Source organism: Pelodiscus sinensis, chromosome 6, assembly GCF_052426305.1.
Source record: "Pelodiscus sinensis isolate ZL-2025 chromosome 6, ASM5242630v1, whole genome shotgun sequence".
NCBI lineage: Eukaryota > Metazoa > Chordata > Testudines > Trionychidae > Pelodiscus > Pelodiscus sinensis.
Genome location: NC_143057.1, coordinates 129,902,452 through 129,923,990, shown reverse-complemented (window position 1 = coordinate 129,923,990; position 21,539 = coordinate 129,902,452). Strand labels below are relative to the sequence as shown.

The 21,539-nt window shown below is 67.6% G+C and overlaps 1 protein-coding gene across 1 annotated transcript in view; it reads left to right on the top strand.

Moving 5' to 3' along the window:
- Window positions 1-5,123, top strand: part of VCP (valosin containing protein) — a 31,349-nt gene extending 26,226 nt beyond the window's left edge. Inside the window, exons 11-17 of the mRNA XM_075932825.2 lie at window positions 2-166; window positions 282-404; window positions 1,842-2,054; window positions 2,788-3,096; window positions 3,774-3,929; window positions 4,224-4,378; window positions 4,698-5,123. Of these exons, the coding sequence (XP_075788940.1) occupies window positions 2-166; window positions 282-404; window positions 1,842-2,054; window positions 2,788-3,096; window positions 3,774-3,929; window positions 4,224-4,378; window positions 4,698-4,803 (1,227 nt within the window). The 3' untranslated portion in view covers window positions 4,804-5,123. The remainder of the gene's footprint in view (window position 1; window positions 167-281; window positions 405-1,841; window positions 2,055-2,787; window positions 3,097-3,773; window positions 3,930-4,223; window positions 4,379-4,697) is intronic.
- The last annotated feature ends 16,416 nt before the right edge of the window (window positions 5,124-21,539 follow it).

The window sequence follows — 21,539 nt, the reverse complement described above, 5'->3', positions numbered from 1 at the left end:
GGTGGCCAACGAGACCCACGGCCATGTTGGTGCTGACTTGGCTGCTCTCTGCTCCGAAGCTGCCCTGCAGGCCATCCGGAAGAAGATGGATCTCATAGACTTGGAGGATGAAACCATTGATGCTGAAGTGATGAATTCCCTGGCCGTGACCATGGATGACTTCAGGGTAATGCAGAGCTGCTCCTTTTGCTGCTGGCTCACGCCTCTCCCTGCTCTTTGCGTCCCTAGAGCACGGGAGGGCAGTGTGTTAACTCCCGTCCCCCTTTCTCTCCTGGCACTAGTGGGCTCTGAGCCAGAGCAACCCCTCAGCTCTGCGGGAGACGGTGGTGGAGGTGCCCCAGGTCACCTGGGAGGACATTGGTGGTCTGGAAGATGTCAAGCGAGAGCTCCAGGAGCTCGTGCAGGTGAGGGCTGGTGCGCACCATTCCTGGCTGCCCGCTGACTTGCTTCATCAGAACGTCTCCTGAGAGATCCCTGGGTGGCCTGCACATGGAGACGTTATCTAGGCCGGGGTGTCTGTCTGTGAGTCCCACAGGCCTTCCCAAACACTGTCATACGGTGTCTGATTTCCTCCCTCTTGCTGCCCGCTGGGCCTGGTGGTGTGGGGTGAGGGGCGGGCTGGGCACACACAGGGGAGCGTCGCGCTTCTCTGCCTTCTCCACGAGCAGCTCGCGGGTCGGTGGTAGTGGTGGAAACGCTGGTGTCAAGGGGCACCAGGGTTCTCCTGTTACCCCGGCTGCTCAGAGACTGAGTGAGAGAACGGCTGAGGGCTTTGTGCCTGCACCTGGGCTGTCCCTGCTGCTGGGGCGGGAGCGGGAGGTGTTGGAGCCAGGGTTTTCAGGTGGTGTGAAGCTTTTTCCGAGAGGAGACTCTGGAAATGCTCTTCTCCCATGGCCCTGACCCTGGTATCCCAGGCCTGGCCCTGCGTGCCCCTCTCGGGCTGCAGGGCTGATGCTGAAGACCCATCACTGCCCTTTTGTCAAGTATCAGTTGGAGACTCTTATCCCCTCTTGTTCTCTGGTTTGACTCCAGCCCATCAGGGTAACCAAAAGCCACCCCCTGGCCCGTCTCAGTTGATGGGACCCTGGCCAAATGAGCCATAGCCTCTCCCCTCTAGTGTGATCCCTGCAGAGCTCTGCTCCTCGCCAGGCAGTGCCTGGTCTGGGGGCGAAACGGGGCTCTCCAGACCCCAGGACTGGTGAGGGCGAATGCTCTTACGGACGTTGCCTTGGAACCGGTGTTAGAATCCAAGGGGCAGAACTAAGATTTGGAGCTTTACCCCTCCCAGCTGTGACGGCGCGTTGGGGGTCCCCCGTCTCCTGCACCCCGAAATGGCACAAACAGACTCCACCAGCCAGTAGAATTGAGGGTGGTTTATTGCTCCTCCAGGATACAGCACAGATGTCATCTGGTTACAGGAACTGGGGCTAAGAGGCCTCAGTGCCTCCCTTGAGATGGGGGGGATCCCAGCCCCCTCCCCAGTTCCTTCTTCCCTGCTTTTCAGCCTGGAACTAACTCCCTCTCCTCCAGCCCTGCCCCCCAGCCAGGGCAGCATCCACCTTCCTTTGTTCCTCTCCATGGGGGTCAGCTGGCCAAACCAGTTGGGATACCCTCTTTGCATAGTGACTCATCGCTTGTCTGCTCGGTGGTGCTACAGACAGCAGCCGGAGAGTTAGCAGGTTCCCCCCCACTACGTCACAGCTTTGGAACCGGTTTTAGAATCCAAGGGGCAGAACTAAGATTTGGAGCTTTACCCCTCCCAGCTGGCAGAATCGGGGTATGACCCCTTGGTCTGGCTGATAGTTCTCTGAGGGCTGATGCAAGATTTCTCCCGCCTCTAGTACCCTGTGGAGCACCCCGACAAATTCCTCAAATTCGGCATGACTCCCTCCAAAGGGGTCCTGTTCTATGGGCCACCCGGCTGTGGTAAGACGCTGCTGGCTAAAGCCATCGCCAACGAGTGCCAGGCCAACTTCATCTCCATCAAGGGGCCTGAGCTGCTCACCATGTGGTTTGGGGAGTCCGAGGCCAACGTGCGCGAGATCTTCGACAAGGTAAGTGGCTTTGTGCCCTGAAAGGCTTTGCCGTGAGCATCTCCCCGGAGTCTCCTGTGCTGAGCCCCAGGGCTGTCTTGAGTTTGTCACCGTGCAGGGAGATTAACGGCCCCTCCCAGCAGTGCGAGCCCTGTAGGTGTAATGGGCTTGTTCCTGCTACCACCTGCACCTCTTGGCTGGTAGATGCTCAGGTATCATGGCCTTGGGTGCAGGCTAAGGCCCAGAACAGAAGGGAACTAGGCCATGGAAAAGCCATTAGCCACCACCTGCAGTCGAGCCTCCCAAACTAACCACCCTTCCACATGTTCCTACAAGTCCTCAGCCCCGCCCAGCAGTATGCCCGGCTTCCGGGGGCTGCCCACCGCCATGGGGAAACGGGAGCCCCTGCCGAGTTGTGTGTGTGTCTTGTGGTGCGGGTGGCCTGGCTGGGGGGGCTGGCAGGGCAGTGAATCTCATGCAGGAGGAGAGCCTGTCCGGCCAGAAAGCTTCCCAGCTTTTCTCTAGGCCTGGAGTGTCAGACACCCTGTTCCCAGCTCAGGGCATGGAGCGTCGGTGTGGGGTGGCCCCAGAGCTGCTGGCCCGAGTGCCCTGTGGCCCAGCCGCACTTAGCATTTCTCCGAGGGCGGCAGCACGGGCGTGGCCAGTCAGGGCTGAAAGCAAGTTCTGGGGTGGTGCCGGCACTGCCTTGGCGCACATAACAGCGGCTGTGTGTGTGTGTGTGCGCGCCGTGCAGGCCCGCCAGGCCGCGCCCTGCGTGCTCTTCTTCGATGAGCTGGACTCCATTGCCAAGGCTCGAGGGGGGAACATCGGAGACGGCGGCGGCGCCGCGGACCGCGTCATTAACCAGATCCTGACCGAGATGGACGGCATGTCCACCAAGAAGAACGTCTTCATCATCGGTGCTACCAACCGGCCAGACATCATCGACCCGGCCATCCTGCGGCCTGGCCGCCTGGACCAGCTCATCTACATCCCCCTGCCGGACGAGAAGTCACGGGTGGCCATCCTCAAGGCCAACCTGCGCAAGTCCCCCGTTGCCAAGGTGAGTCCTGAGCCCTTGGCCACGGCAGGGGTGGGAATGGCAGCGAGGCGGCTGCTGCTCCAGACCCTGCGGGGGGCAGGCAGGCTTGGTGTCCGAATGCCAGCCACTACTGCTGTCGGAGAGGCTGGCAGTGCATTCTGGGAAGGGGAAGAGCTCGGGCGGGTGGAAAAGAACGAGGTTCTGTCTTGCTGACACACAGGGGAGGGAAATCGAGCGAGAGCATTGCCAGAGCCCTCTTCTGAGATGCTATAGGCACTTCAAACCCCTCATCTCCAGCCCCGCCCCAGAGCCTGCACCTCCCATGGGAGGAGTCCTCCCCCTCCCCACACCCCACAGCCCCCTCCCACTCTCTGGGCCCCAGCAGAGTTAATCCGGCCTGTCACACTGAGCCAGCGACTTCAGCGCTTTGCCGGTTGCAGCCTAATGTTGCTCCAGGTGATTCCTGGCCCTGGCACCAGAGCCCCGAGCCCTGCCCCCAGACCGTGCTGTACCCAGCTGCCTTTCCTGGCGGGGCCTGGAGGGCAGGGCGGCTTTGCCTTTGCCAGAACTGAGCTGTGGGGTTCTCAGGCTGCTGGCTAATTCTAGCAGGGCAGCCGGTCAGCTTAAAGGCCGGTGACACCATGGTGTTTGCTGGCAGTGTCCCATGTAAAGTCCGGGTCTCCCCGATTCTCCCGCAGGATGTGGACCTGGACTTCCTGGCTAAGATGACCAATGGCTTCTCGGGAGCTGACCTGACAGAGATCTGCCAGCGGGCCTGCAAACTGGCCATCCGCGAGTCCATCGAGAACGAGATCCGGCGAGAGCGCGAGAGGCAGACCAACCCTTCGGCCATGGTGAGTGTGGCAGCGTCTCAGGCCGCTGGCACCGGTCACTCCCAGGGTGGTGTGTGCGGCGTGTGCCCCAGAGCGGGGTGCTGACCCTCCTCATCTGAGCGGTAGGCTCCTGGCTTTTGGAGGGAGCAGGGGGACTAGGCTTTCCCACTGTCTGACAAGGGGACCCTTCCCCGGGTGAGGCTACGCCTCGCTGCAGTTTCCCCTTTCCAGGTGCTCCCGCTGGCTGTCGGAGCATGGCCCAAAGCGAGCGCTAGGGTGCAGGCTGAGCCGGGCTGTGTCTCTGCTCCATTGCAGGAAGTGGAGGAGGACGACCCGGTGCCAGAGATCCGCAGGGACCACTTTGAGGAGGCCATGCGCTTTGCTCGCCGCTCCGTCAGCGACAACGACATCAGGAAATACGAGATGTTTGCACAGACTCTACAGCAAAGCCGCGGCTTCGGCAGCTTCAGGTAACGGGCGGGGCGGGCGTTAGGGGGGCGCTGTGTCCTAGTGCCTGGGGCCTCGCCGAAGTCCCAAACCCTGAGCGGTAAACCCGCAGCTTGGCCCGCCGGGCTGCGCTTCCGTGGCAGGCGCTTGGAAAAGCGCGGGGGCAGCAGGGTGGGCGGGGAGCACGGCGCCTCGGGCCTGGCGGGTAGGGGGCACGGCGCCTCGGGCCTGGCGGGTAGGGGGCACGGCGCCTCGGGCCTGGCGGGCAGGGGGCGAGGCGACAGCGGCAGGGAGGCGCTTGACTGGTTTTTCTCTTCTCTCCCTTCCCAACGCTCGGTGCAGATTCCCCTCGGGTAACCAGGGCGGCGCTGGCCCAAGCCAAGGCACGGGCGGCGGCAGCGGGGGCAACGTGTACAGTGAGGACAATGACGACGACCTCTATGGCTAACGCGCTGCCCCGGGACCAAACTGCAGCCCAGGCCACGTTGTCCAGGGAAATGCCAATGTTCTGTGGACTCTCGGCTGCTTCGCGCCTCTGTCCGAGCAGGGGGCTGCACCAGACTTGGGGCAGGGGTCTGCTGCAAACACAACCCGGGGTGCGCTCGGGAGGAGACCGCGACTTAACCAGGAGGGACCTGACTTAATTTCGGAGACATTTCTGTTCTAGTTTATGTGGCAGAATCAGCAGCTTTAGCCAAGGGTACAACGCTAGCCTGTATAAAAACCACAAAAATTATAAAAAAATAAATAAATCCCATAAAATTCCCAGCAGGCCCCAGCCCTTCCTTTGTGTGACAGCCGTGGCGGAGCCGGCTCCCTGCCCTGGGCCTTTTCACCCCGCCCTTCCCCCTGGGGCCCTCGGGCAGCGTCAGCCTGTAGCCAGTGTTTGGAAAATAAACTCACCCGCGCACAATGGGTATTAATGGGGAGCAGGTTTAAAACTAATAAAAGAAAGTTCTTTGTCACACAGCGCGTAGTCAACCTGTGGAACTCCTTGCCAGAGGAGGCGGTGAAGGCTAGGACTATAACAGAGTTTAAAGAGAAGCTAGATAATTCATGGAGGTTAGGTCCATAAAAGGCTACTAGCCAGGGGATAAAATGGTGTCCCTGGCCTCTGTTTGTCAGAGGCTGGAGAGGGATGGCAGGAGACAAATCGCTCGATCATTGTCTTCTATCCACCCTCTCTGGGGTACCTGGTGCTGGCCACTGTCGGCAGACAGGATACTGGGCTAGATGGACCTTTGGTCTGACCCAGTGCGGCCGTTCTTATGTTCTTACAAGCAGTATCTAACCATGGGGTGTTGAATAGTTTCGGGGGGGGGGGCCAAGTCACGAATTGCAGAGGTGGCTGCGGCTGCCCCAGAAGGGGTGGGGCCTCGGATGGAAGAGGCGGAGTTATGAGACTTGGCTGCTCCTCTGATGGGCCTCGGGACGGAGCAGTGTGCAGTCTCTTTTACCCTGCCCTGCCAGAGGTATGGGGGTGCCTAGAGGGAACGGCGAATGCAGGGTGCGTTCAGAGCCAGGCCTGGGGGCATGCGCACCCATGGAGAACAACCGTGTCCCTGCAGAGCTCGCTCCGCTGGAGCCCCCGGGTTAGCACTGGGTGGCAGGGGAGACCCCCAACAATGAGCCGCTGCCCTCCGCTAAGCTAGAGCCCTGCGATCCTGGCTGTAGCACCAGAAGGCTGCAAACCCCCAGGAGAAAGGGGTGGGCGGGGGGAGTGTGGGCATAGCGGGGAGCAGGGCCAGAGGTGTGATCTCGTGTGCAGGCTGCCGGTGAGAGCCATCTGCTTCCGGCCAGTCCCCGGGGAGCAGTGAAAGCCCCACTGCTGCAGGCATTTAAATTGGGGGTCAGATCTGCAGCTCAGCCTGCCTGCTAGTCTAGCTCCACTGCCCTTCCCTGCCCCGAGGGAGGCAGGAAGCCTAGGGCTAATAACGGGATCAGTAATACCCCCGTGGGTTTGCCAAGAGCCAGCCAGTGCCAAACCAAGCTTTGGGCTCGGCCGGGAGCCAGGCTATGGGCTGAGGGGAGGGACGCAGTAGAAGGGAGACAGCTGCTCTGGGAGGGCTGTTGACACAGTCGGCTGGTGACAGTCTCACAAGCAAGCCAGGGAGATGGGGTCTGGCTGAACGGCTGTAAAATGGGCATTGCTTGTTGAACACCGTCCTCCAAAGCCACTTGCGAGGTTTGCGCTCGCTCCGCGGTGAGAGCAGTGTGTGGCCCCAGAGAGGCTGGCCTGGCTGCGGGGCGAGCCGGCATTCTCCTTACCGCCTGGGCTGGTGCTGGGGTGAAACAGCCTGTCAGGAAACGGGCCTAGCGACAAGGCCTGGCTGGGCAGGAGCCCGGGAGCTGGTAGTTCGTGTAGTTCACAACGGCTACGTCCACATGGCCTCATGTCGGAGTAACAGCGCGTGTCCGCACGGCAAGCCGTTCTGCTGGAGTACCGGCGAGCTGGAGGACTTCTCGCGCCGTCTCTGGGAACCCTCATTTCCCTAGGAACGAGGGGGGGGGGCTCTTCCTTCCATGTCCTGCTGTGCAGTCGGTGCCAAAAGCCGAGTGAAGCCATTTCGTCTTCAGCTCTGCACTCAACGAAGCTGAAGCCACGCAGTGTAATTCGACGTTTGCCCTGCGGCGTAGACGCGCCCGGAGGGACTGAGCCGACAGTGGGGCGCGTGGTGCAAAGGGCAGGGGTGTCAGGTGGAAGTGATGGCCCTGGGGAGGGGGGAGCTGCGAGGAGCCTAAGCAGCAGTTAGATTTGAGGGCAAACTGGCTAATGCAAAGGGCAGTTAAGCCCTGGACTGGCTGCCTAGGGAGGCGGTGGGAGTTCTAGCATTGCAGGGCTGTAAGACCGAGGCAGGCACCTCCCGGGCATGGCTGAGCTTCATTTCCTCGGCCTGCCCCGGTGCAGGGGGGCTGCACTAGACGGCCTCTGTGGCCTGGCTGGTTTGACATTTCTGGGGCTCTATCCAGCTGTGCCGGGTTCCTCCCCCAGGCTGGTGTGGAATTCTCCGTCGTTGGGCTAATTCACGTGGAGTGGAAGGGCGCAGGCTGTTCTGGGGGGCTGGCTCCATGCCTCCAGGGGGCGGGGCCTTAGGTGGAAGGGGCGGGGCCTTAGGTGGAAGGGGCGGGGCTGAGGGCAGTCAGTCCTTAGCACTGTCCACACTGTGCCACTCTCCCCTCTCCAGCCCTTAGCGCAGTGCGGAGTGCCTGGTGCAGTGCTCCAGCGGCAATTCAAAGGGGCCCGGTGTGATGGCGCGTTGGGGGTCCCCTGCCTCCTGCACCCCGAGATGGCACAAACAGACTGCACCAGCCAGTGGAATAGAGGAAGTTTATTGCCTCTCCAGGATACAGCACAGCACAGATGGAATCTGGTCACAGAGCTGGGCTAGGATGCCTCAGGCCCCCTTGAGATGGGGGAGACTGGGCCCCTAAACTCCAGCCCCTTTCCCTAGGCTGTCTCCTCCATGCTCCCAGCCAGCAACTAACTAACCCTCTTCCAGCCCTGCCCCCCAGCCAGGGCAGCATCCACCTTCCTTTGTTCCTCTCCATGGGGGGTGTCTGGCCATACCGGTTGAGAGGTCCCTTTGCATAGTGACTCATCCTGTTTTGCTGGGTCGTGGTACCCATGGCAGCCAGTGGGGGTTACCCCAGAGCCAGCAGCATAGAAACCAGCCAGGTACCCCCACTATGTCACACCCGGGGCTCCAGCTGCACCCTTTGCCACCCCGGCTGGAGGCCTGCTCATGAGGCTGGAAGAGGTAAACATCCAGGGTGATGTCGTGGTAGGGCCTTTACCATAGATCACTGCCGCCTCCTGCCCAGCTGGTGAGCTCACGAAATCAGCCGACACGCCGGGCTTGGGGGGGGATGGGGCTGCCTGGACTTGCCTGGTGCAGCACGTCGCGGGACGCCCCGGTGACGCTGTCTCACAAGGCAGAAAAGCAAGCGGGGGAGCTGGGCTAGCTTCGACCCCCAGGGGGAAGAACTGCTTGAGAACTTGAAGGCGGCAGGCGGCCCGGGGGGAGTTGTCTGACCCGCTCCGCAGGCTTCATGGAAGCGGGCGTAAGAACGCGCATCACTGCAAGACGCTTTAGGCAAAACGGGTCGCGAGCCCCTTCCTTTTTTAAGGACCGTCTGCTGCCTGGGGCTGTCCCATTTGTGTGTCACTCTTGCGTGAGAAGTTAGGAAGGCCAAGGGTGAACCGGTTTTTAATTCTCAATGTGCTAAGGGCCGTTCGTGACACTCGGGAAACATAACGGCCCGGTGCTCAAGTAATCCAGAACTGCAGCTGTTCTCTTAGAGACTTTACTATAGATGCCAAAGTAATTCTCCTGCTCTCCTCGGCGCTCGCACCCCCTCAGCTGGGCTGTTGGGCCCAGTGGTGGGCACTGTGCAGCAGGAAGGACAGAGCTCTCCCCGGGACTTTTCCCAGTTAGCTACACGGCGATTACGGGGCTAGAAAACGTCAGCAAAGGAGAGACTGAAAGCGAGAGCGGGCTGGGGCAGTCGGGAGAGGAGACGCTGGGGCCAGGGCCGGGATAAATCTTTAGCTCCCTGAACACGCATGGTGAACAGAAGGGAGCTGATGAATTGTTCTCTCAACCGCCAAGGCAAAACCAAGCCGCGCTGGCTCACCTGGTAGCTGCCGGTGAGACTCCGGGAAGAGTCCGGTTAAGTCATGGAACAGGAACCTGGAAAACTGCAGCCTCTCCGTCCCTGGGCGTCTCCCAGAGCGGGTTCAACACGCCCAGCTCTGCCATGGAGCAGCTCAATTGCTCATCCCCTGCCGGCTCTGGCGCTCCCGAGATCCACCCGCCCCTGCACGTGGCTCCGCACGCCCCTCTCCAGCACGCCCTCGTGGTAGACCCTGGCCTGAGCCGGGCCCCTGTGATGGGGGGGTTGTAAGGTGCTGCCTATCGAGGGGGTGTCCACATCCCGCTGGGGTGGGCTTCCAGCCTGGGCCGTGTATTGAGTGCTCTGCCCAGGGCCTTGCACCAGTCAGCGTGTTACACGCTCAGCCCTGTTCACGCCACGTCCTGCGCACGGGCCTGTATTAGCCACGTCTGGGCCGCTGCGGCCTAGGCCTCACACCAGGCCTGCACCGGGCGGGCTCCCCGTTCAGGCCCTCGGCACGAGCCTTCGTGCAGCCCCCTCAGAGACAGGCGCCCCAGGCCCATCCCCTCCGGCAAACCCAGGGTCCCACCTCAGGCTTGAGCCCTTGGTAGCAGGGAAGCCCTTACTCGGGGCCGGCGCGGCGGCCTGCCCAGCCCCCGGGGGGCTTGCCCAGACGCGCTTCCCGCTGGCGGCTGGTTTCCAGTCGCGTTTCTGGGCTGTGGTCCCCACGGCCCCGTCCAGGGACAGAGGAGATGCCGCCGGGCTGCCCTACTGCCCTAGACGCAGAACTAGTGAAGGGGGGAGCCCCTCCCCGTGCGGTGGGGCAGTTCTCCAATGGGGCTGGGGGCCTGGCGTGGGGCTGGGAAGGGCTGGACGCCCGGGACTGCCAGGAGATGTGTTGGGGGGGAGATTAGCCCCCGGCTGCACTGCAGGGGTCTGGGGCCAGGTCCCTCTGAGGCACCTGGTGCTGCCCCAGTCAGAGCTGGGCCGTGGCCTGACCTGCGCCCACGTTCCTCACCAGGGGCCGTGGCCTGAGATCCCGGCCCCAGGGGGCGAAGGGGGCGCCCCATCCCTAGTGGCACAGGAGGCGAGTGCTGCCGGGGAGCAAGGCCAGTCACCCCTTGGTGCTGCGGAAGCTCAGTCCTGGCTGGAACAGTCCCCCCCCCCCCTGCTTAGCTAGAGCCCCCAGGCCCCGAGCCCACCCAGGGTGCCAGGGTCTGCAGAGCAGTTCTGGGGCACCGAGTGCAGCGCCGCGGGTGAACTCCGGGGGGCGCTGCAGGGCTGCGCTCGGCCCCTGCCTGCAGCTCCAGCCCCGGAGGCAGAACAGCCGCAATTCTGAGACGAGCACTCCTGTGGAAGGATTTGCACATGCCCCCCAGTGACTCCTGCAGCCCCCAAGGGTGCTGAAAGGGGCCACAGGGCTGCAAATGCTGGGCAGAGCCCATTGCCTGGCTCGGCATCCCCCCCAGCACCAATCATGGGGTACTGTAATGGAAGGGGAAACTGAGGCAGGGCCCCTTTATCCAGCAGGCTGCGGCGTTAGGGGACTGTTACGCGCTCAGCTCTTCCGGGCAGCCAAGGGGTCTGACAGGCGGGTTTGCACGGGGAGGTGGGCACCCCTTGGCCCAGGGGGCACCTCCAGGCATGGCACACAGGCTAAGCAGGCCCCAGGAGTCTTGCTCCCCCCTTTCCGCCGGCTGCCCCCCCCTTTGTGCCAGCAGGGGTGGGTGGCAGCTGGGCCCTGCTGTACTGGAAAGGCCGGAGTGGGAGAGGGCCCCCCCCGTGGGTGCTCAGCACCCCCCCTCTCCTCTCCGTCCTGTACCACCCTTGCCGGTAGCTGTGTGCGCTGCAGGAACACGGACAGCCCCCCCCCCCAGGGGCACAGCCCCCCCCTCCCCTCTGCTCCCAACACTTTCCCGCCCTCTCAGCCTTTGGTGCCTGCTGGCCAAGGGGCGTCCAGCCCCCTCTCCTCTGCCTGAGGGCTGCCCCTGGGGCCGAGCGAGCGCCCCACTTGCCTCGAGTCGGGGGGGAGGCAGGAGACCCTGGCACCAGGCCTGCGAGAAACCCTTTATTGCCGCTGAGCGCAAGGCTGGGGGCCGGCGGGGTGCAGCTGGGCTCAGCCACAGCAGAGCAGCCCCCGAGCTCCTCCGTGCTGAGGGACCCCTGGCCCCCCGGGCCTGTCCCAAGAGCCAGGGGCCTGGCCGAGGGGAGGGATGCAAAGCCGGGCCCCGAGCTGGCGGGGGGGGTTATTCCGGCCCCCGCGCCATCAGGCCAGGGCGGTGCTGGCGAGGGACCACCCGAGCGCCTCCAGCAAGGGGCGGATCTCGAGCAGGGCAGGCTGGGGCTGGGGGCCTTGCGGCGGCAGGGGAGGGGCCGGCTGGCAGGGCCACAGAGGGGACCGACACTGGCAAGGGGTGGCCGGCGGGGGCTGCGGCGGGTGGCGGCGGGGGGAGGCTGGTGGAGGCCGGAGGGGGGAGGCCGGCGGGGGGGAGGCTGGCGGAGGCCGGAGGGGGCTGGCCGGTGGGGGCCGGAGGGGGGAGGCCGGCGGGGGCTGCGGCGGGTGGCGGCGGGGGGAGGCTGGTGGAGGCCGGAGGGGGGAGGCCGGCGGGGGGGCAGGCTGGCGGAGGCCGGAGGGGGCTGGCCGGTGGGGGCCGGAGGGGGGAGGCCGGCGGGGGCTGCGGCGGGTGGCGGCAGGGGGAGGCCGGTGGGGGGGGAGGCCGGCGGGGGCCGGAGGGGGGAGGCTGGCGGAGGCCGGAGGGGGCTGGCCGGTGGGGGCCGGAGGGGGGAGGCCGGCGGGGGCTGCGGCGGGTGGCGGCAGGGGGAGGCCGGTGGAGGCCGGAGGGGGGAGGCCGGCGGAGGCCGGAGGGGGGAGGCCGGTGGGGGCCGGAGGGGGGGGGGGCCAGCGGGGGCTGTGGCAGGTGGCGGCGGGGGGGAGGCCGGGGGGAGGCCGGAGGGGGGAGGCCGGCGGGGGCTGCGGTGGAGCAGGGTGCCGGGACAGGACTGGCAACAGGGGTGTGAAATACGGGGGCGGGGCCTGCAGGGGTGGGAGGGGCAGAGGTGGGTCCCAGGCCGGGAGCAGGAGCAGGGGGGCACACTCGTGGGGCACAGGGGGCTGAGGCCAGTGGCTGGGGGAGGGTGGCAGAGAGACCTGCCAGGGCTGCGTGGGCAGGCCCAGCGGGTCAGGCCCTGGCTCCGGGGGGCTCCGGGGAGGGGGGCCGGCAGGGAGGGCAGGGAGGGCGGGAGCGGCCGGAGGGGGCGCTGCGTGGGAGCGCGCAGGCCCTGCTGCCCTCGGCTCTGCTGTGGCCGGGCCCGTGTGGGATCAAGGGGACCCCCTGGCCCGTTGCTCCGCGGGGATGCTGCTGGCAGCGGCCAGCTGCCCTGGAGGGCTCCCCTGCGCGGTTTCCTGGGCAGCCGCCCCGCGGGGGCCTCGGGGCCCTTCCTCTTCCAGCCTGCCACGGTCGTGCCCGCGGGGGAGGCCGGGCAGGCGGCCGGAGCCTCCAGGCCTGCAGGGGAGAAGCAGAGAGCAGGGTCAGGCAGGGCCCCAGGAAGCTGGGTACGTGGGCGGCCGCTCAGGCGAGATTCGGGTGCCGCCCAGCGGATTAGCCGAGCGCCCCCAGCCGGCAGCCTGTGTGTGTCGTGGTGGTGCACAGCCGCCCCCGCCTCGGCGCACAGAACAACATTTATTCTGCACACATGGAAAAGCGCGGCGGGAACACGGGTCAGCATGGAGCCCCGCGGCTGGCGAACTGTGCCGGACAACCAGGGCTGCGCCGGAGCAGGGTGTCTGGCCCTGCCAGGTGCCCCCCGGGACACAGCCCCGCCCTGCAGGGGTCGGAAACCTTTTTGGGGGCAGGGGCCACTGACCCACAGAAAAAACCCGTCAGGGGCCACACACACGAGATATAAAAACCACCCAACCCCCTCCCTGCCGTGGCCCCCGTCTGAGAGGCAGAAAGCCCCTCCCCCCTTCCTCTCCCCCCAAGCACCGAGGGGGGCCCGGCCCAGCAGATTTTGTGTGCTCCAGCCCTGAGGGGGGGCTGGCTGGGCAGATCCAGGCAAGCCAGGGGCTGTATCCGGCCCCCAGGCCTGAGGGTCCCCACCCCTGGTTTACTGCTTCACCCGGGGGAGGGCGATTGGGCGGCTGGGACGACCCCACCCCCGGCCCGCAGCCCTCGGTAGCGCCTGTTGGCCTGGGCACGGGAACCGGGGGAGCAGTGGGCTGCGGATGCAGGGTGACCCGTCCAGCCCTGGCTCCTCCTGCCGGCGACGGGGAGGGCAGGACCCGGGCGGGACTGGCTGGTTTCCCTGCTGCCGGGGCCTGGAGACCTGGGAAGCTGCCAGCCCTGCCACGCCGCAGCCTGGCGCCTCCCTGCCAGCGGGCTCTGCCCGTTCCTGCCCGTGCGCCAGTCCCCGGCCTCAGGGGACTCCAGGAGACACGAGGGGGGGGCTGCGCTTTGCCCCGGCGCTCGGGGGCAGGGCTGAATCTCAGCTCTGCCAGCCTCTTCCCGACGCGGGGAAAGCCCTGCGGAAATAGGCACGAGGTGCCCCCCTCCCCGCCCCGCCCCGGGGCTGGTGCCACGGCAGAGCCGGAGCCGCTGGCTGGGCCGGCGCTGGCCAAAGGGGCCCTCGCACTTGGGCCCCGGAGAAGCCAGGCAGTGGCACTTTTGGGGCAGCACTGGCCAGAGGGGCCCGCCAGGCGGGGGGGGGGGAGCTCAGCCTGCCCTGTCCAGCCCCCCGGCCCTTCGACAGCCTCTCCCAAAGCCCCAGGGTAGTTGGGGCTCCCCGCCCTGCTGCCTGCCCTGCCCCACTCCACGCCCGGGCCAGGGCCATCCCTGGGCGGATGTTGCTGGGGGTGGTGCCATGGCCCAGCGGCCCTCGTGCTCTGGGTTTGCTGGGGCTGGCCTGGACCGATGAGGCTGCGTCTGTCTGGGCTTGGCACACGCACGGCCAGACACCGCTGCCGAGAACAGGCAGCCGCCCCCGCAGCACCAGCCATCTGGCCACCAGCCCTCCACCTCCTCCTGCCAGGACAGAAGGGGCTCGTCCCCACCACGACGTTGATTCAGATTACGGTTGGGTGCACGTTTAAGGCAGAAGAGCTCCCCAGGACGGCGTACTCGGAGCAGAGCGCTTTATTCCCAGTGTTCGCCTGAGCCCTGTCCAAAGCCAACACTTGGGCTGTGTCTAGACTGGCCGGTTTTTCCGGAAATCAGCCGCTTTTGCAGAAAAACTTGCCAGCTGTCGACACTGGCCGCTTGAATTTCCACAAGAACACTGACAATCTCATGCAAGAAATCAGTGCTTCTTGCGGAAATACTATGCTGCTCCCGTTCGGGCAAAAGCCCTCTTGCGCAAAAGGGCCAGTGTAGACAGCTCAGATTTGTTTTCCGCAAAAAAGCCCCGATGGCGAAAATGGCGATTGGGGCTTTTTTGTGGAAAAGTGCATCTAGATTGGCACGGACGCTTTTCCACAAAAAGTGCTTTTCTGGAAAAGCATCCTGCCAATCTAGACGCTCTTTTCCAAAAATGCTTTTAATGGAAAACTTTTCTGTTAAAAGCATTTCCGGAAAATCATGCCAGTGTAGACATAGCCTTGGAGCAAAGCGCTCAATTGGGAGTTTCCACAGGGCGTGAATCCGGAGTAAGAGCGTTTCCACAGGGCGTGAATCCGGAGTAAGAGCGTTTCCACAGGGCGTGAATCCGGAGTAAGAGGGTTTCCACAGGGCGTGAATCCGGAGTAAGAGGGTTTCCACAGGGCGTGAATCCGGAGTAAGAGCGTTTCCACAGGGCATGAATCCAGAACAGCTCCCCAAGGAGCCAGGCCTGCGCGCGCTGAGTGAAGAGCAAACGATGCAGCACCTGCTAGAAACGCCTCCTGCTCTGCTGCGTCTCCCCGGTCGAACTCCTCTTCCAGCAGCTCCCGCAGGCTGGCGCTGCCCCCCCAGTGCCAGGAGGGGCCGGGCAGCTCCCGCCCGAACATCCACGTGGTGACCTCGTCCCCCAGGCCGGCGTGCAGCTCTCGGCGGGCCACGTGCTGCTTCACCACGGCGCTGGCCTTCACGCGGCGCAGCTCCAGCGACCGCCTCCCGCCGGCTCCCGCCCGCGACAGCTCCTGGGCCAGCGGCAAGCCGAGCCCCACCCGGCCCGCTAGGCCCTTCCACACCCGGAGCAGGCTCCTCGTCTCCGCCGCCGACCCCACTGCGCCAGCGCTAGCTGGAGGGAGGGGGAGGTCAGTCACCAGCAGCTGCCAGAGCCCGGCCCAGCCTCCCCCACCTGCGACCAGAGCCAGCTGCTGTCCAGGAAGGCGCAGGAGGGGCAGTTCCTCCCCAGGCCTGCTGGTCAGTTGTTGGCTAGGCGCCTAGGGATGGTCCCGCTGCACCGTGTGGCAGTGAGTTCCCCAGGTGATTTGTGCAGCTGCTGTAGATCTGCCTGCCCTCTGCCCCGGGGGTCTGCAATGCGCCGGTTGGGCTTGATGCATGGGAGTGGGCCTGGGGTGGACGGGGGCAGGTCCGACTAATGGGTGGTGTCCAAACGCTGGCTACTTGGCCGGGTGAGCGTGGCTGTTCCGCCACGGACCGAGCCATGGTTGGACTCCACGGGGCTCGGTGATCCAGGCCTTAAACGCCCGGGCTGTGTCCTCTGAGCCCCACCCCCTGCGCTTCCCTCCAGTTCGCCTGGCCCGGCTGATCCTGCGCTGGAGACAGGGGGGGCTGCTAGTCCGGGCAGGGCGCCCCAGGGCGCCAGGGGCCGGCGTCGGGCTCCCCCTTTGCCTGAGCAGCCTCGCCCTGCGGGGTGGCGGGCGCTGGGCACAGGGGGTGGGGACAGGGGCACGCCCGGTGGCATTGCCCGCCGCAGGGGAGCCGGGCTTTCCCGATGTTCCGGCTACGTCCCGGGAGGAAGCCACGCCGCCCTGCCAAGGGGGCCGAGTCGTGTGCCAGCCCCGCGGGCGAGCTCCTCTCCTGGGGGCGGCTGGGCTGCAGGAGGGCCCTTCGCCGAGCAGCCGAGGACGCGAGACCCCTCGGGATCCCCTCCCCACGTCTGCCCTGGCTCGGGGGCCAGCGCGCTCTGGCCAGGCCTGGATTGCACTGGGCAGGGCCGCGGCACCGGGCAGGGCCAGGCTACAGGGGCTGGTTGCTGGAAACCCACCGGTGCCAGAGGGACCAGGGCTCCCTGCACCTCCCAGCCCCCTCCGACTTCGGGGCTCCTGCCAGAGTCTGTGTCCCCCATTTCCCTCCCCCCAAACCAGGCTCCCCCAGTCTCATGCCAGCAGCTGCCTGCAGCCCCTTGCTCTCCCCCCAGCACCCCCAGCAGGGCAGGGTGTGCCCAGGACACCCCGGCCCCGCCCTGGGAGAGCAGCTTGCAGGGCTATTGTGCCAGGAAGGTGTGAATGGGCCATCAGCCAGGGTGCCCCCAGACAGCCCAGGGAGCCTCCCACAGCCGGCCGGGGTGCCTGGAACACCCCCCTGGCCTGGCAGCATGGACGGGGGGCAGCAAGTGACGGGGTTACAGCCCAACCGGCAGGCCAGGGCCTGCAGCTGCCTGGCCCCAAACCCGCTCACTGCGCCCCTGTGCTCCTCGCTGGGGGGCTGGGCCAGCAACCACCGGCCAGCCCCAAAGGGGAGCCCCCCCTCCCCCACAACTGGCCCCAAAGGGGAGCCCCCCTCCCCCACAACTGGCCCCAAAGGGGAGCTCCCCTCCCCCACAGCCGACCCCAAAGGGGAGCCCCCCCCACAACTGGCCCCAAAGGGGAGCCCCCCGCCCCCACAACTGGCCCCAAAGGGGAGCTCCCCTCCCCCACAGCCGACCCCAAAGGGGAGCCCCCCCCACAACTGGCCCCAAAGGGGAGCCTCCCCTCCCCCACAACTGGCCCCAAAGGGGAGCCCCCCCCACAACTGGCCCCAAAGGGGAGCTCCCCTCCCCCACAGCCGGCCCCAAAGGGGAGCCCCCCCCACAGCCAGCCCCAAAGGAGAACCCCCCCCAAGCCAATGCAGACTGGGGCCCCCGGCCCAGCCAGGGTGACACGCTGGCGACAGGGCTCCAGGGCTCCCAGCTTGTCTCCCCAGCAGCTGGCTCCAGCCTCGGCCCGATGGAGCCGGAGTCCAGCCCCCCGTCCCAGCTGGGCCGGAAGGGCCCCCCCGCACAGAGCTAGCACCAAGCTCCCCTGCAGGGTGCATGGAGCCCAGCTGGGCCGCACCAGCCCCACATTGGGGCCAGGCCTGGCTTCCAGGCTCACCCCCCCTACCTCTGCCTGTGTCCTCTGCAGCCGGCCCCACACCCGGCTCTTTAAAGCCTCTGGATCCCCAGACTCCACCCGCTGAGTGAGCCGCCCCCACCCAGCATGGCAGAGCTGGGGCCCTGGCCAGCCTTTAGCAGCGCCCGCCCCGGCCCAGAGCTGCCCCACGTGCCCCAGGGGCTGGGGGAATACCCAGCCGCCCTGCTGAGCCCCCCTGGCCATGGGGACCCAGCGCTGCCGTGGCGGAGGGCGACTGGGGAGCGAGGGAGGGCGAGCGGCGGAGCCCGTGGGGCCGCCCTGAACTGGGGCTCAGAGGGAATTGGTGCAGCCCGGGTCAAACCTCTCCCCGCTCGCTGCATGGGGCTCCTGCCCCCTCCCCCGGGGTGTGAGCCAAGCCCCCTCCGGGCGTGGCCGGGCCCCTCCAGTGCTTCCCCCAGGAGCTGGGCTGGGGCTGCAGGGCCCCCCAGAGCCGCCGGGCCTGGCGTTGCGCCGTTGACGTCCCAGGGTGCTGCAGGCTCAGGCAGTGTCGCTGTGGCGCTCACCCCTGGGGCAGTGCCCCCCCCCCACCCCAATGGGCACAGGGGCCCTGCAGGCCCAGGCACTGTGGCTGTCTGGGTTCCCTGGAAGCCGGGTGCTTGGACGGCCCCTCAGGAGAGTCAGCCACTGGCTGGCTGGTTAGCAGTGCGTCCACAGCTAGGTCTGCCTCACTACGGGTGGTGCACATATCACAGGCCTTGGTGCACCGAACAAAATTCATTCCACGCATCACTGGTAAAACTCCTCCCTGGCTGGAAACGCTTGGCGAGCACACTGGGTGCGGGTTGGCTACGGTCCGGGCCGGGGCCCTGCTGACCGCGCGGGGTCAGGCTCTCTGCCCACACCGGCAGCGTCCTCACGCTCCCAGGCGCCGCGCCCCGGCGCCGTAGGTCATTTTACCAGCTGGCCTTGCTCCCTGGCGAGCGCGAAATGCCCGTTAAAGCGCCGGGTGTCCTGTGCCCCCCCCGGCGACTCATTCCAAAGGGAGCGCCGCGCCGTGTTACGCGCGTGCCGGTCGGAGCCGGCCCTGGGCGCAGGACTGGTCGGTAGGGCCCGACTCCGGCCCGGAGCAGCGACGTGCCGCTGGGTGGAGAGCCGTGGCGGGCAGCTCCCCCCCGGGATAACCCCAAGCTGCAGGCCCCTTGACCTGGCTCTATCCCGCCGTCTGCTGCCAGAGGGCAGCCGAGCCCCGAGGGACCTGGGAGTTGGCGTGTGCCCCCCCGGGCTTGGCGAGCGGGCGCCTGGCAGGGCCTCTGGGCACAGAGCACCATGGCCCCCAAGGGCACAGGAGCCATTTCCACGGGTGGGGCCTGGGGCGGTTTTACCCCCAAGAACCCGGCCTAGGCCAGCTGGGTGGCAGAGCATGTGTGCGGGCACGGGGGCGAGGAGAGCGGGGTGCAGGGGCACGGCCCTAGGCGGGCGGAGCGCTGTACGGGTGCGGGGGGGGGGGGGTTGAGAGGGCACGGCCCAGGGGCGGGCAGAGGGGTGTACGGGTGCGGGGGGGGGGGGTTGAGAGGGCACGGCCCAGGGGCGGGCAGAGGGGTGTGCAGGCGCAGGGTGGGGGTGTTGAGAGAGGGCACGGCCCAGGGGCGGGCAGAGGGGTGTGCGGGCGCGGGGCGGGGGGGTTGAGAGAGGGCACGGCCCAGGGGCGGGCAGAGGGGTGTGCGGGCGCGGGGCGGGGGGGTTGAGAGAGGGCACGGCCCAGGGGCGGGCAGAGGGGTGTGCGGGCGCGGGGCGGGGGGGTTGAGAGAGGGCACGGCCCAGGGGCGGGCAGAGGGGTGTGCGGGTGCGGGGGGGGGGGGGTTGAGAGGGCACGGCCCAGGGGCGGGCAGAGGGGTGTGCGGGCGCGGGGCGGGGGGGTTGAGAGAGGGCACGGCCCAGGGGCGGGCAGAGGGGTGTGCGGGCGCGGGGCGGGGGGGTTGAGAGAGGGCACGGCCCAGGGGCGGGCAGAGGGGTGTGCGGGCGCGGGGCGGGGGGGTTGAGAGAGGGCACGGCCCAGGGGCGGGCAGAGGGGTGTGCGGGCGCGGGGCAGGGGGGTTGAGAGAGGGCACGGCCCAGGGGCGGGCAGAGGGGTGTGCGGGCGCGGGGCGGGGGGGTTGAGAGAGGGCACGGCCCAGGGGCGGGCAGAGGGGTGTGCGGGCGCGGGGCGGGGGGGTTGAGAGAGGGCACGGCCCAGGGGCGGGCAGAGGGGTGTGCGGGCGCGGGGCGGGGGGGTTGAGAGAGGGCACGGCCCAGGGGCGGGCAGAGGGGTGTGCGGGCGCGGGGCGGGGGGGTTGAGAGAGGGCACGGCCCAGGGGCGGGCAGAGGGGTGTGCGGGCGCGGGGCGGGGGGGTTGAGAGAGGGCACGGCCCAGGGGCGGGCAGAGGGGTGTGCGGGCGCGGGGCGGGGGGGTTGAGAGAGGGCACGGCCCAGGGGCGGGCAGAGGGGTGTGCGGGCGCGGGGCGGGGGGGTTGAGAGAGGGCACGGCCCAGGGGCGGGCAGAGGGGTGTGCGGGCGCGGGGCGGGGGGGTTGAGAGAGGGCACGGCCCAGGGGCGGGCAGAGGGGTGTGCGGGCGCGGGGCGGGGGGGTTGAGAGAGGGCACGGCCCAGGGGCGGGCAGAGGGGTGTGCGGGCGCGGGGCGGGGGGGTTGAGAGAGGGCACGGCCCAGGGGCGGGCAGAGGGGTGTGCGGGCGCGGGGCGGGGGGGTTGAGAGAGGGCACGGCCCAGGGGCGGGCAGAGGGGTGTGCGGGCGCGGGGCGGGGGGGTTGAGAGAGGGCATGGCCCAGGGGCGGGCAGAGGGGTGTGCGGGCGCGGGGCGGGGGGGTTGAGAGAGGGCATGGCCCAGGGGCGGGCAGAGGGGTGTACGGGCGCGGGGCGGGGGGGTTGAGAGAGGGCACGGCTCAGGGGTGGGCAGAGGGGTGTGCGGGCGCGGGGTGGGGGGGTTGAGAGAGGGCACGGCCCCGGGGCGGGCAGAGGGGTGTACGGGCGCGGGGCGGGGGGGTTGAGAGAGGGCACGGCCCAGGGGCGGGCAGAGGGGTGTGCGGGCGCGGGGCGGCGGTAGTGAGCCCGGGCGCGGGCGGGGCAGCGTGCGTCAGGGCGGGCAGGCTGGCATGGTGAGGTCTAAGCAGACTTGCCCCAGCCGGCCGGAGTCCCAGCAGCTCTGCCTGGCCCAGAGCAGGGTGAACGGCCCCGTCCAGGCGCCCGCAGCAGGCCCCTTCCGCCCTCCCCAACGCGGGGTCTGGGTGCAGGGCCCCCAGGGTGACTGCGCTGCTGCCCAGCAGAGCGGCCACCGCTGGGTTCGTGTCTCGGTGGTGCACATTCGCACACGCCTCGTGCATGCAACTACATTCATTCCGGGAGAGCTGGGCGATGCTGGGCTGGGCCAGATAAACACCATGGGCAGACACTGCCCCTTCCCCCCCAGCCCTCCTGCCTGGGCCCCGGCCCACGTGGCGCCCCTCTGCCCCGGGGAGCAGGCTGGGTACAGCGTGGGGCTGCGTGGCTGTGAGCGCCCGGCCGAGGGTGGCAGGGCTGTGGTGCTCACCCCTGGGGCAGTGCCCCCCCACCCCAATGGGCACAGGCGCCCTGCAGGCCCAGGCACTGTGGCTGTCTGGGTTCCCTGGAAGCCGGGTGCTTGGACGGCCCCTCAGGAGAGTCAGCCACTGGCTGGCTGGTTAGCCGTGCGTCCACAGCTAGGTCTGCCTCGCTACGGGTGGTGCACACATCACAGGCCTTGGTGCACCGAACAAAATTCATTCCACACATCACTGGCAAAACTCCTCCCTGGCTGGAAACGCTTGGTGAGCACACTGGGTGCGGGTTGGCTACGGCCGAGGGTGGCAGGGCTTCGCTCTCACACTGGGGAGCACGTGGGAGCCGCCCGTAGCACGGCCAGAGCCCGGCTTCAGGGGAGGGGGCGGCCCAGGGGGCGGAGCTGCCCGGGCCGCTGATGGGCAGGGAGGCTGGTTCCAGCAGCAGGAGCCGCACCCACCCTACGGGCAGCGCCGGCCCTTCCCCCTGCCCAGCAGCTCTCCGGTGCAACCCCCCATGTGCGCCCTGGCCCCCGGCGGGCCTGGAGCCCGGGGCGCTGCTCAGCTGGCCTGGGACCCTGGCGCAGCGCCAGCCCCGGGCAGGGCCGAGCCCACAGGAGCGCTGGGTAATGCCCTGGGAGCCCCCCCCAGCCTCCCTTTGCCCGCCAGGGAGCAGAGCCTGTGAGACCCCCGAGCGCCCGGCTGGGGCCCCCTCAGAAGGGCGGGTGGCGGAGCCAGCTGTGCCTTTCCCTCTGGGACGGGATGGGACCCCCGGGGGCAGCCCAGGGCCG